General features: G+C 38.4%; 2 protein-coding genes across 2 annotated transcripts in view; both read right to left on the bottom strand.

Annotated features, from left to right (window-relative positions):
- iars1 (isoleucyl-tRNA synthetase 1) overlaps nt 1-12,956 on the bottom strand; it is a 49,384-nt gene that overhangs the window by 23,632 nt on the left and 12,796 nt on the right. The window contains exons 12-14 of the mRNA XM_007549261.2: nt 6,431-6,522; nt 5,531-5,629; nt 1,681-1,807 (exon numbers count right to left, since the gene is read on the bottom strand). Of these exons, the coding sequence (XP_007549323.1) occupies nt 1,681-1,807; nt 5,531-5,629; nt 6,431-6,522 (318 nt within the window). The remainder of the gene's footprint in view (nt 1-1,680; nt 1,808-5,530; nt 5,630-6,430; nt 6,523-12,956) is intronic.
- On the bottom strand, nt 8,819-11,207 carry LOC103136137 (desmin). The gene has a single exon (XM_007549249.2). The coding sequence runs from the start codon at nt 11,090-11,092 to the stop codon at nt 9,956-9,958; it is 1,137 nt and encodes a 378-aa protein (XP_007549311.1). The 5' UTR covers nt 11,093-11,207; the 3' UTR covers nt 8,819-9,955.

Genomic DNA, 12,956 nt, shown 5'->3' with positions numbered 1-12,956 from the left:
TATTTAATAATTTAGCAGCAATAAGGGAATTCAAATTGAAAACATTACTTATTTTGCCAATATATACTTTTTGATTAAAATTATTTTTATTTTGAGTAATTAATTACAGATCCTGCAATTAAATCTAAAAAAAATTTAATTGAGTTCTACCACTTAATTTGTGTCAATGCTACTCAGACTTCAGCACAACTTCTGGTCCAGTCACTGGGTAAGGAAATGAAGGAAGAAATAAAGAAACTATAAACTTTTTCTTCATCCTCTAAACTCTGATTCTCATATTGTACAGTGAGACACAGGTTGTACTATCAAGCGCACACAGTTGGACTTGCAGAAAACCTTCTTGATTTCTGAAAGCAGACAGTGTGTGCTGGTGTTTAGACACAGAAGTTTAAAGTAGGCCTTCTCCTGAGTAACTTCACCTTACACAGTAAGACAAAGTGTGTTATCTGGTCTCTCCAGAGAGGTAACCTGTAGGCTCTGCTCTAGTTTTACCACAGCACCAGGTAACGTGGCCCACATACTGCCTGGTGCCCCACCATGTAAAAATTAGACACAGTTAAAAAAATTAAAAAAATACCCGGAAACCAAAAGCTCAGAGAGAAATCCGACAAAAAGGATGCTGAGAGGAGGAAGCATTCAACAGCAATCAGAAAAACGCAGACTTGCAGATCCTCGCAGGTTGGGATGAAAGCGAGTGGTTTGCTGCTAAGGAGTGTGTGAGGGTGGCACCAGGGAGTGTGAATGTTCTGGAAACAGTCAGAAAGCTATTTCCAGCAAACAGGTCGCTTGCTGTCCCTCTTTCAGCCAGGGGACCGCCGCTTCATTTTTCAAATGCTCAAATAACCCAGTTCTGACATCTCTATTCAGTTCAGTCTAATTCACACAGTCAGCCAAGTTTAGCAGCAAATATTCACGACAGAAGCAACAATTAAAGTTTGGCATCCTTCTCATTTTACATTCCTCCCCGTTTCCTCTCCACATGCATTACTTTTCCTCATTTTCTAAACCGGTTAATTTATTCTGCCCCCTCCTCCTCCTCTCCCATCTTCTCGCCATTAAAACCCCCAACAGCTGTTTGTCTTGAACACCTTTGAAGCTGCATTAACTCAAGTGAAACTAAACACATTTTGATTCATATTTATTTGATGTTTACATTAATGAATCATTCATGCGTTTAGTTTATGGAGGCACTGCATGATGGTGCCTGAAGGGAGGAGACTGACTGCAGCAGAGTCACGCTGCATGTTTCTGTTTCGACGCCGTGGTCACCATCATTCTGCTGTGCCAGAAAGTTTCTCCCACACCGGCATCCGCAACCAGAAAGGAGCCAGAACTGCTCAAATCATGAGCTTTTAAAAACGGGTCAGAAGGATCAATTTTTACATTGCAGATTTATGAAAACAACTGGGTTCTTGTGCAACTCCCCCCCCGCAAAAATCATTCTTTATGATAAATAAAACTCAGAGTAGCAAAGTTCAACTTTTCAATTGAGCCCTCTCAAGCTGAACCTTGATTGAACTTGGAGTGCCGCAAACACTACAATCAGCCTTCCTTTGAAAAGAAAAGCTATCTTGGTATTTAGTGAAGACAGACAAATTGCACCGAGACATTAGAAGCAATAAAGAGTCTACTAAAGCACAAAAAGTGGATTTTTCTGTGGGTGTTTTGTGTTTTCCTGACCTCCTCAAAGTCATCGCTGACCCACAGAGGGATCGGCGTGCCCCAGTAGCGGTTTCTCGAAATTGCCCAGTCGCGTGCATCTCTGAGCCAGTTCCCAAAACGCTTCTCACGCACAAACTCTGGGACCCTGCAGAAACACAGAGATCATAATGTATTCAGCTGAAGACGAATAAAAATAAAAATACTTATTTTATTCAGAACCCAAAAGAAATACTGTTGTGCTTAAAAGGATAAATCTTTTTTTTTTAATTTATTTATGTGACGTCAGTGGCTTAGTTAGCATTCAGTAGCTTACCTGCAACACATAAAAAGTCATCAGCACTCTACGTCTAAAAACAACGAACTGTTCTCCGTCCTTCGTTTGCTTTCTTTGCAAACTTTAGCAGTAAAGGTGGACATTCCTCCAAGGCATCCTCATCTTTGTGTGTTGCTTTTTTTCTTTTTCCTGTTTACTTGGGTTGATTTCTGGATTTAATCTACCATCTCCCCGTCACCTCCTCCTTTTTTGCCGCCCTTTTCTTTCTTGCTGTGCCAGGCCATTCTGCTCACGAGAACAGTGCAGTGGGGAGTATAAATTGTCGCCAGGATCCACGCGCTAAGCAAAGAGTTCATCAATTCCCATTTGTACAAGGCATTTCTATTTAGGCCCATAATATATCAATTTAATGATTTTTTTTTTTTTCTGCCAGTGCTGCTCACCACCGTGCCTCCATCCTTTACCCTCCTTCTCCCAGTTTGAGCTAAATCAAGAACTTACAACATTCAGGCCCGTCCGCGAGACACGAGGAGGGTTATTGAGGACCTAGAGGCTTCTATCATTCAAAAAGGCTGAAAGTGATTTGTTGGACAAAATTACGATGACTACATTTAAAAAAATAAAAATAAAAAGGAGCAAGGTGAATCTGTCTCCAGTCATGAATATTTATCACAGCAGGGAGGCAGAGCTGGTCGGTAAAAATTTGATTCATGATTGTTAAGCAAGAGCAGACTGGTGGTTTCAAGTTTCAAAACACCTTAAACTGCAGAAGATATTATCAGCACAGTATTGGTATCAGACGATATTATCTGTAAAATTTAATATTGGAAATCAGCCATTCAGTTAAAATAACTCAGCGATATAAAAGGTGTTGTTTTTATTTGACAGTGACAATGATGCCTGCAGCACAGCACAACGGCAAATTTGAATTGTTTGAGTGCTGTTATCGTCTTAGAGAGCAAATGTTATGAAGAAATTTGACATTAGTTTTGTGCATCCCTAGCAGAATCAGCTGTTTTTAAAGCCAAGTTAATTAACTGCTAATTAAACTAGTTAAAAGATTAGCTGTAACTAATCTTTTAACAGCTAGTTAAAAGATTAGGTAACTAATCTTTTAACAGCTAGTTAAAAGATTAGCTGTAACTAATCTTTTTACCAACAGAGGTACTATAGTTGAAAATAAATTATACTAAAGATACACCAAGAAAGCAAAACAATGCTTAGAAATACTGACAAGTTATCACACCTTGTCTGACTAACGTTCATATCTAAAAGAGTGAATTAAATAAAGGTTTTGGTTACTGTGGAAAAAAAGGAATATTTTTAAAAGAGTAAAATGTCTAAAATTGCTTAACATTTTAATCTACTTCCTGCTTTAGTTATAATTCCGATTAAAAACAAATTTTCCAACATGTAATGAAAACTATGACTCCATGTTGAAGGTTTATGCCTATTTCTTACATCAAATATGTGGGAACATAAAACAAAAGTAATGGAAACAAATCAAATCTGTTCAACAGGGGGATACATTTACTGAATTTCAAGACTAGGTTTTCTTAATTCTTGACCAAAAACACAAAAATTGAGAAGATGGTGGGGAAAAAATAACAAAACAACAAAAGGAATAAAAAATAGAAAATAAAGAGCTAAACACAATTCTAAATTGCTATAGGTAAAAAAGTGATCAGTGCTCAGTTAAAAATGTTAAAATAAACCGGTTTCTTATGTTTAGATGAGTGTTATTAGGACCTGAGAAACCTTATGAGCTGTGGAATAAAGGTGCTGGACTTGCTGGCTGTTCTTGGTCTAATGGAATAACTTTTCCTACCACAAAAAATATATTTAAAAATAAGTTTGATTCTTTTAGAGTCTGTGTTTCCCACCTGGATTCATTAAGTTTTCTTTTTCCTGAAATAATGATAACATATTTATTTTCTGGATAAACATTTTTATTCCGAAAAAAAAAACAGAAGAAAATCTGGGTTGAAACTCTTATCTGAAAAAAAGATCATGGTTTAATAGAGTTATATAAAATCAGTAAGAATCATGAACAAAACCAGTCCAGACAGACACTTTCTCAACAGTATCCTTTATGCTTTCTTAACTATCACTTTTATGTATTTTGTTAACTTTATGTATTATAAATGTGGAGAAATCACTTTAAAGACGAGATGTTCAATTCACCTTCTGGCTCAGAAAATGTCGTCTCCCTTTAGGCGCTCAATAATTCAGTCATTAATTTATTCTGACAGGCAGGTACCTGGAGAGATTCAGCCTGAGTATTGAATGAAACTTCTGAGTAAACGGATAAAAGGAACAAATCCCTTTTAGAGCACTCCAACGGGTCTTTTGTAATAAATTTTCTGAAGTGGTTCAAGGATTTGTCATGAGCTAATGTAGACTACATTTGGCAGTGCTGAGGATTTATGTTTGTGGAAATGTAAAAACAAAATTAAATATATATATTAAAAGATAACTTTTTTTATTGTATGTTTTATTTTTGTTTTTACATCCAATCTTACAGCCAGTCATTTTATAAATTTATTACACAGAGTAAAATATTCCAAGCTTATTTCTTTTTTGCAATTTTAATGGTTATGGCTTACAGGTAAAGGAAACCCAAAATTCAGTGTCTCACAATATTAGAATATCACATCAGACCAATCAAAAATCAATGTTTTAAGCGCAAATGTCAGGTTTCAGAAACGTATTGTTCTCTGCCGTCAGTACTTGGTTGGGTTCCTCTTCCATGAATTACTGGAGATGGAGATGAGTTAATTTGCTGATTAGGGTTTGACACCATGAGTTTCCAAAAATGACCTTTTTCAAAGTATTCTAATTCTCTGAAGTGGTGAATTTTAGGTTTTCTTTATTTGTTAGACACAGAGACCAAAATTACATGAAACAAATGCTTGGAATATACTACTATGTGAGATGATTATATAATATTTGGGTTTCGCTTTATTCTATTTTTCTAAGATGTACCTGTATGGTTTAGTAAAAGTTACTGAATAATTCGGCAGCTTGGTGTATGCAGTACCAACACCCTTTAGATAAGAACCACAGACTGGAGAGTGTGTGTGTGCGTGTGTGTGTGTGGCTCCGTCTCTGCATGTGTGCGTCTTCACCTTCCTTGCGGTAAGTCATTCATCTTGGTTTGACAGTCCCATTACCAGAGGCAGCTACTGTGGCTCAGAAAAGAGCGCTGGGAGCACCATGGGTAATACCACTTAGAAAAGCCATCATGCTGAAGCTTATCCTGCTTCAGATTTAGCCACATGCTAATTTTCTCTACATTAAAAAAAAAAAAAAAAAACACCTTGAGGAGAAATTTTATTCTCATATCAGAAAATTCAGAAAAGTCACTGCAAAGACTTGGATTTTAAATCCATCATGGATGCTTTAAAGACCTCTGCAGCTGGAGAGATGGACCATCAACTAGCACAGCTGAGCGGCAGATGTAATTGTTTTGAGACTGCATCTGCCGTTTGCCCTGACTCAAAGCATTTAAGACCAATTGTTTGGTGAAATGCCCATAGTTGACACTTCACGGTCACTTAACTCCAATATAGATATCGGTTGGTTGCAGCTTACCAGTAGCATTTCCCGTTGCAGTCCAGCAGTTTGTCCACCATGTGCTCCACTCGCACAAACCAGCTGGGGACAGCTTTGTAGATCAGGGGGGTGTCAGACCTGAAAAATGCAAGTCATTTCATAAAGTTTAGTACTACTATATTTTTCTACTCACTTAAAAACTTGAGGCACCTTTAAAATTCAGTTACGGGTTTTACCCTTGGGCCCAAAATGGCCCTGCTCATAAAGGTTTAATGAAATTGTTAGCTTTCAATTTTTCTTCCACTCTCCACACACATTTCTAGCTACCTCAGCTTGATAAATTTTATTTTGTTACAATTTAAATGTGTTAAATGTGGGTAGTTTTCACACTGTGGTTGGTTGTTGACAAAGGTTTATAGGTTTTAATTACATCTGAAGAAATTATTTTGAAGCACAGACAAGTTTTAAGTTACTTAAATATGCAACTGAAACACAATTTCAAACATCAAGACGGAAATGATGCCACATTAAACAAAGTTATAATCAGGACTCGTCACTGACATAAGGAAAAAGATGTTAAAAATGCTCTAGATAAGAATCTGATTTCTAAAGTTAAATCTTTACATCTGGGGAAAAGGGCAAAAGTTTAACACTTAAGAATGTGATGAATGATGAGCATTTTACTGAGAAGGCATAAATGGTGAGCCCATAAGACTGGCGACGTGTTAACTGTCAAACTATCCAGCTGTCATGGCAACCAAGCTTTCCTGTGCAAAACAATGACCTTAATGTCTTTAAACAGAGAATATTTATGTAGGTATTGGAGGAGGAATCATTTGTGACCTTTCCTAGAATGGTCATGAAGAAAAATAAACTTTCATTTTCAAAGGGTGACGAGCACAAAGAACAGTAATGAGGTTTACAGTAAAGATGTCTCACCTCCAGCAGAAAGGGTAGTTATGTTTGAATGTGCTGGCATTGACCAGCCGTCCCTTTTCCTTCAGCAATTTAATGATGTTCTTGTCAGCATCCTACAGCAGAACAAAACACAACAATACCTTTAAGGTTAGAGATCCCACTGTGTTGAATGCCGCCACACATCTGCGGTGTAGCAACAACGAAGGTCTGATGGGTGGACACATGAACAGATCTTTGCTGAGAGTTAAAACTCACACAAGCCACCAAAAGATTATTTTTTTTATCTCATGTTAAGTATAATTCAGTCTACTGGCTGCATGGATATATCAAGAAAAACACACAAGCTTTTCCACCGATACGTTTCACTTCAGTAAAAGTTTCAAATGTAAAGATCAAAATAAAATCCCATTGCAGTTTACACATTGCAGTCATCTAGAATGTCACTGAAATGTTATGGTGCATTCACACCAGCCCCATTTAGTCCACTTTAATTTAACTCTAGCTTGTCTGTTTAGAAAGTCTGATTTGATTGGCGAGGTGTGAAGGCGCAATCAAACTCTAAAGCAGACTGAAAAAACAAACTCTGGTCCACCTACAAACCTCTGATTAGTTGAAGTGAACTCTGGCACGGTTCAAATGTATATGTGAATATAAAACGGACCAGAGACCGCTCAAAAAGCAGGAAGTAGACTGTGGTGCAGTGCATTCTGGGTAAATACAATCAAAACAAATGAGAGAGTCTAATTAGAGAAATGGCTAATGGTCTTTTATCAAAGACAACAAAGGAAAGCCTAAACTGCTAAAATCTGATGTTACTCCATTTTTATTTACATTTTGTGATGAATAAAGTTACACTCAATGTCTTTTTCTGAAGTTTTTGTGTCGTTCTGTCGGTGCAGGCCTTTCACGGTACACAAGGATCACCAAATCGAGTTCCCCCTCCTGCTGCCATCATGGTGTTTTGTCATGTGTGATTTACAACAGCATAGTAAACACAGAGATCATGGCAGAGAGGAACCACTATTACAGTTCACAACTTTGGAGGAAGAGAAAACAATAATTGACGGGCTGAAAAATTTTATTTTTGATTGTATTGGGAAAAAAATAAAAAATAAAGAAGGGAATGGAAGGAAAGGGGAAGTTGGTAAGCCGTTCTCCAGCTGCATCAGACCAGAACTGAGCAGGGGGAGTTTAATATATCAGTACATACTTCCTCACAGCCTTGAACAATTAAAATTTGCTCTCTGACTGAAAAACTGGTGTTCTGTCCATCTGTGCTACACGACCATCAGTCCTACTTTGCACAGATACTCAGAGAAGTAGCTCAGGGAAGTAAAAAGGCACCAGGTTTTGTGGCAAGAAGGAGCAGACAACCTGAGGTGCAGAACAAAAATAAAGAGATTTTGGTCATGTAGTCACAGCAATGACAACTGATTATGGGAGTGGACCATGCAGAGCCCTTTATCCTCCTTATTTATTGATGACTAATCTGGAGAACTATTGAATCTGCAGAATTTTGCAGGATCGTGTAGGCTACAAGAATGCTGTATTACAAATTAATTTTTTATTGGCTTTACGTATTCTTTTAATGTGCCGAGTACCCATTTTAGGTATTAATTAGCTGTAAGCCACCATCAACAAGAATAAAACTTAAAATAATTACTCTGTCTGCAGCAAATTTAAATAAGTTTGTTTTTTGGAATTACATTGTGATCCAATTAATGATCTGAATTTTCTCAATTGTTCAATGAGAGCGTGTGCTAGTGCAATTAAAGGTTCATTTTACAGCTGCATACACAAACAGTTATATTCAATCTGTTACAATAGGGGTTTTGATGAGGGTCATTTATCAGCATAGAACTACCTTTTGAAAAAAAAATCACCTTTAAACATTAAATATACTTTTCATTAAGCCCACATTTCTGTCTTAAAATTTTTTTTATTGGTCTGATGAAATATTTTAACCATAATTGTTCTGTTTTCATTTGCTGCATGCATAAAAACATTATAATTAACATAACTAAAGGCTAAAAACAAAACTATGTGTAAGTGATCCATATGTTGATTTCAGCTAACGAAATAAATTATTTTTTCTATAATTTCCTGATTTATTGAATGGGTCTATTTTGACAAGGGGTGCAATAAAAATCTGCATATCAGACATTTGAAATGACCTGCTTTGTAATAAAGCATTTCAAAGAAAGAAACAACCTAGTTTACTGTAAACAACATTTAAACAATAAAGTTCTAATTAAATAACATACATAACCCAAAGCAAAACTATTTCAGGTTTTTATTTTGAGTTTTCTTCTTTTTGCATTTTTAACTGGGTGAACTTAACGAAATGTAAATGAGATGTAACCTTAAATATAAAAATGACTAAAATGACATCAAGCCTCAACATGTCAATAAAAGTAAGAAGTGTGTATTTTGTTATGCAATTCAGTTTCTGGTCATGTATCCAATCAGCCAAGAAGCTCGTCTCACACTCTGCTTCCTGCAACCACGACCGCAGTTCAATTCGCAGGAAGCTCATAAATGCATCTCAAAGCGGTTAATACTCTGCTTTTCATCTAAATAAGATGATCCAAACCACACATCAGTTTGTATCCCTAATGAGAATATTTTGTGGAAACCAACCCTAACTCAGCAATATGTCAAATGGATGAACAATGTGGAATAAGGTATTTAAACAATGTTAAAACAGTATCAGATACACTGAAAGGCCTGATATTCTAAGAAACGTTTTTTCCAGAGAAAAGTGTTAAGAGGGAAGCTTGAGGAAAGAGACAACAGCATGGTTTTGTATGCACTCAGTTCAGTCTTTATTTAGTAAAAGCTGGTAAGCATTACTCTAAATGGTTAACAGTTGTTTCTTGTCAAAACATTCAGAATTAATAAGGGTGGCCTTCTTCATTCGCTTCAAGTCGGGAGTTTTACCGTGAAGGAAAGTTGGACAGGAGGCAGCAGACTGATGACACGGAGCGAGAGACAGTAGCATAGGGAAGTGACAGAGGTACGACAAGCGGGGCTGACTTGGCAGGAAAAAAGGGGGAGGTAAATTTAGCAGGACTACTGCAGGAGCTGGAGTAAAGGAGAGGGGAGACGAGCAGGGAGAGATGAAACCTGCCAAACCCAGATATGAAATGAGACAAGGAGAGACAGTAAAAATGAGTTTTGAAAAGAATATGAAAATGTTCAGGAAAGATGGAGGACAGTAGCGATGGCAGCGGACTAATGCTTAATGGAGTCAAACATGAATTACACAGAAGAAGAGCTGTTTGTCTCAACACAAAATACATCCGAGACTATGCATAGATGCACATCGCTGCTACATTTGTATTTGTATTATTTTTCAGTTACTGAATTTCCACCAGGAACAGTAAGTTAGACTTTTATGTGTTCAGTTAAATAATGAAAGCTGTCTACCAGTGCTATTAAAATGTTAAACAATATCAAGTCCTTTGCTTAAGACCTCTGAAGTCTCTAAAACAAGGTGATCTCTGCTCATGTTGTGCACCAACTCTTCACAGCTCTCCATGTGGATTAGGCATCCTTAGCAATTCCCAGCCTCTGCTCTTCTCCTTCCAGTAGCTTCCTGTAGGTGGCGATCTCTGCATCCAGCTTGAGCTTGATGTGCAGCAGTTCCTGGTAGTCTTGAAGGTACTTGGTCATCTCCAGTTTGGTCTCACAGAGCTGCGCCTCCAGCTGGGCAATGATGCTCTCCAGACCTCCCACCTTGTCCATGTGGGAGTCCTCCATCTCCTCCAGCTGCTGCTCCAGGGCGGCATTGCGAGCTCGCAGGCTGTCGATCTGGTTCTGCAGGTCTGATATCTGGTTGTGGTAAGTTGTGATTTCTTCTTTCATGACTTTCATGTGCTCTTCGTGTTTGCCCGCGTGCTCCTTCAGGGTGTCGAATTTGCTCTTGTACCACTTCTCGGCTTCTTGGACATTTCGGGCGGCGACAGATTCTATTTCTGCGCGCATGTTGCGCAGGTAAGCAGCGAGGTCAGGACGGTCGCCGTCCATCTCGGCTGTAATCTTTGCGTCTTCGATCTGCTTCATGAGGTCGGCCACCTCTTCGTCATGGAGCTTCTTGAGAAACTCGATCTCTGCCACTAGTTGTTCTATGCACTTCTCCAGCTCGGCCTTCTGCAGCGTGGCGCTGTCAACGTCCTGACGAAACTCCGTCAGAATCATCTCTGCTTCTTCTTTGAGCGCCAGCTCCTCCTCCAGCTTTAGTCGCCACACTTCCACCTCCTCCTCAATGTAGCCTCGTTCAATGTCAGCTGCTCCCTTCTCGTTGGTAAGGGCTTCAATCAGATCCCGCACCTCTTTGAACTTGAGCTCGTATTCTTCGCTGATGCCACTCGGGCTTCCCTTGTAGCGGTCCTGCAGAGTGGCCAGCTCCGCCTGCAGAGCGGCATTTCTCTGCTCCAGGGCCTGGACCTTTGAGATGTATCCTGCAAACTTGACGTTGAGCTCCTGCATCTCCTCCTTCTCGTTGGCATGGTGCTGGTGTATCTCTGTCCCGACCTCAACCGCAGTGCCACGGTAACCAGAGCGCCCGCGGCTGTCGTACGACGATCCGCGGCACCGGGACGGAGACGGGCTCTGAACTCTTACTCTGCCGGCGGAGCTGCTGACCTGCAAGCTCTTCTGGGTATAAGATGAAGCCCGCATGTTGTGAAAGATACCGGATTTCCTTCTGAAACTGGAAAACGAACCACGCTCTGGCTTTCTTGAGTCGCCCAGGATGAGACTGAAGCTCCCCCGGATCACCTCTTGATTTTTATGCGGCGGTAAAGAATGTCTCAGACAGCCATGAAACTACGCTCGGCTTTAACACATCTCAAAAGTGGATTATGACAGACTTTCAGAGAGCTGTTGCTCCATGCTCTTTATTAGCTGTCGCTGTACTGTTAGTGACGATGTCCACTCCCTGAGCTTTGCACCAACATGTAAAATAGTGACCACATCATTTACAGCTGCTATTTTTAACTCATTATCAACTCAGGACACAAACAAAGTTGGGTGTGACCAAATGCAAAGACGTAACTATGTGTTGATGTGCTGGTAGACAAAGAACCGTAAGCATCTTCTTCAAGAATGTGTCAATCTGTTTCATAAAGATTTCCTTTACTTTCTGTTGTAGAGTTGAAATATAGAGTCACCCCTTGTTTTTATTAGGGTTGTTAACATTGACAAATGCGATTAATCTAAAAAGTTTAACGCGTTAACACTGCAGAAAGCATATTAATTGTATCACAAATTTTGATCTAAAAAAAAAATAAAAAAAAAATAAAAAAGAGTGTGACCTAGTTCAAAGCAGAGCGTTACACTGTCTTGTGCTGTGATCAACAATGTAGTCGCATTTGTGAGTGATAATTAGAAATTTCACTGAAAAACGTTGTGATGGAAGCGTGGATACCCACGGTAGTAGTTGCAACAACTAATTATCCTTCCATCAAAGCACAACCGGTTCATAGTTAACATTTCTAAATTAATGTTTGAAACAAATGATTTATTTTAAACATTCCTGAATATAAAAATCTGGAAAGTTGAGAGTCTTCAGTCATGTTTGGTTTGAGCTGCAATGAGAAACAATCAACCACTTGAATATCTGTAGTTTTTATTTCCAAAGAGCATGACTCTGCTTTGACTCGCTTCTTTACCACCTCAGTGATACAGTATATGCAGGATACAGTATCACACAAACACTGCATCATCCATTTTTTGTGGTGAGGCAGTATTTGATGAGAACAGTAGATTTTGTTACGATTTCTATGAAAAGATTACTCTTCTGCTGCAAATTACAGCTGTTTTTAAACCTGTTTTTATAGTCTAAAGCGAAAAAGCTTTGTGAACTCTACAGTGATTCATTATTTGCTTCCTTTTGGGGATTGTTTTAATTAGTGCTCTTGGTTATCCCAAAATGGAAATAAACGTCAAACATAAATGTTCAAGAAAGTAAAAGTGAGGTTTTGGCTTTCTCAGAAGAATTTCTACTTGATCACGCCCTTAATGTTTTAGCAAATTCAAGAGTGCTCAATCCCTCCGAGAGACTTTAAGGCTTTTTAGATTTTCTTTTTATATTTTCTTTTGCTAAAAGAAAAGAATCTACCAAATAATTAAGCACATCTTGATCAACGGTGTTGACTTCCTTAGGCTACCGCGGCTCTCATTACACATCACCTGTTACGATTAAATCCATTAAGAATCCAAGTTTACCCAGCTTGATCTAGTAATAATTTATGCACACAGTTTAAAACTAAATTAAAACTGAATAAAAGATAACAAAAATGTATTTGTGATTTAATAAATTATTATCTCTGTTGGGGAATAAATTAGGACAACAATGGATGAAAATATATAAAAAAAAAAAAGAGTCAGAAACCCAAGTCCTTGAGTGCATCTGTCCTGCAACTTCTGGATGCATCCCTGCTCCAAAGTGTCTGTATTTTATTAAGTTGTGTTGGAACTGGGATGATTCCAGGAGTTGCAGGACAGAGGCACTTGATTTGTGTTGCAGATCCTAATTCTGAAA

Source organism: Poecilia formosa, unplaced genomic scaffold (assembly GCF_000485575.1).
Source record: "Poecilia formosa unplaced genomic scaffold, Poecilia_formosa-5.1.2 Scaffold2, whole genome shotgun sequence".
NCBI classification, from domain to species: Eukaryota; Metazoa; Chordata; class Actinopteri; order Cyprinodontiformes; family Poeciliidae; genus Poecilia; species Poecilia formosa.
The sequence above is the reverse complement of the archived record's forward strand: the minus strand, read 5'-3'. Positions and strand labels throughout refer to the sequence as shown.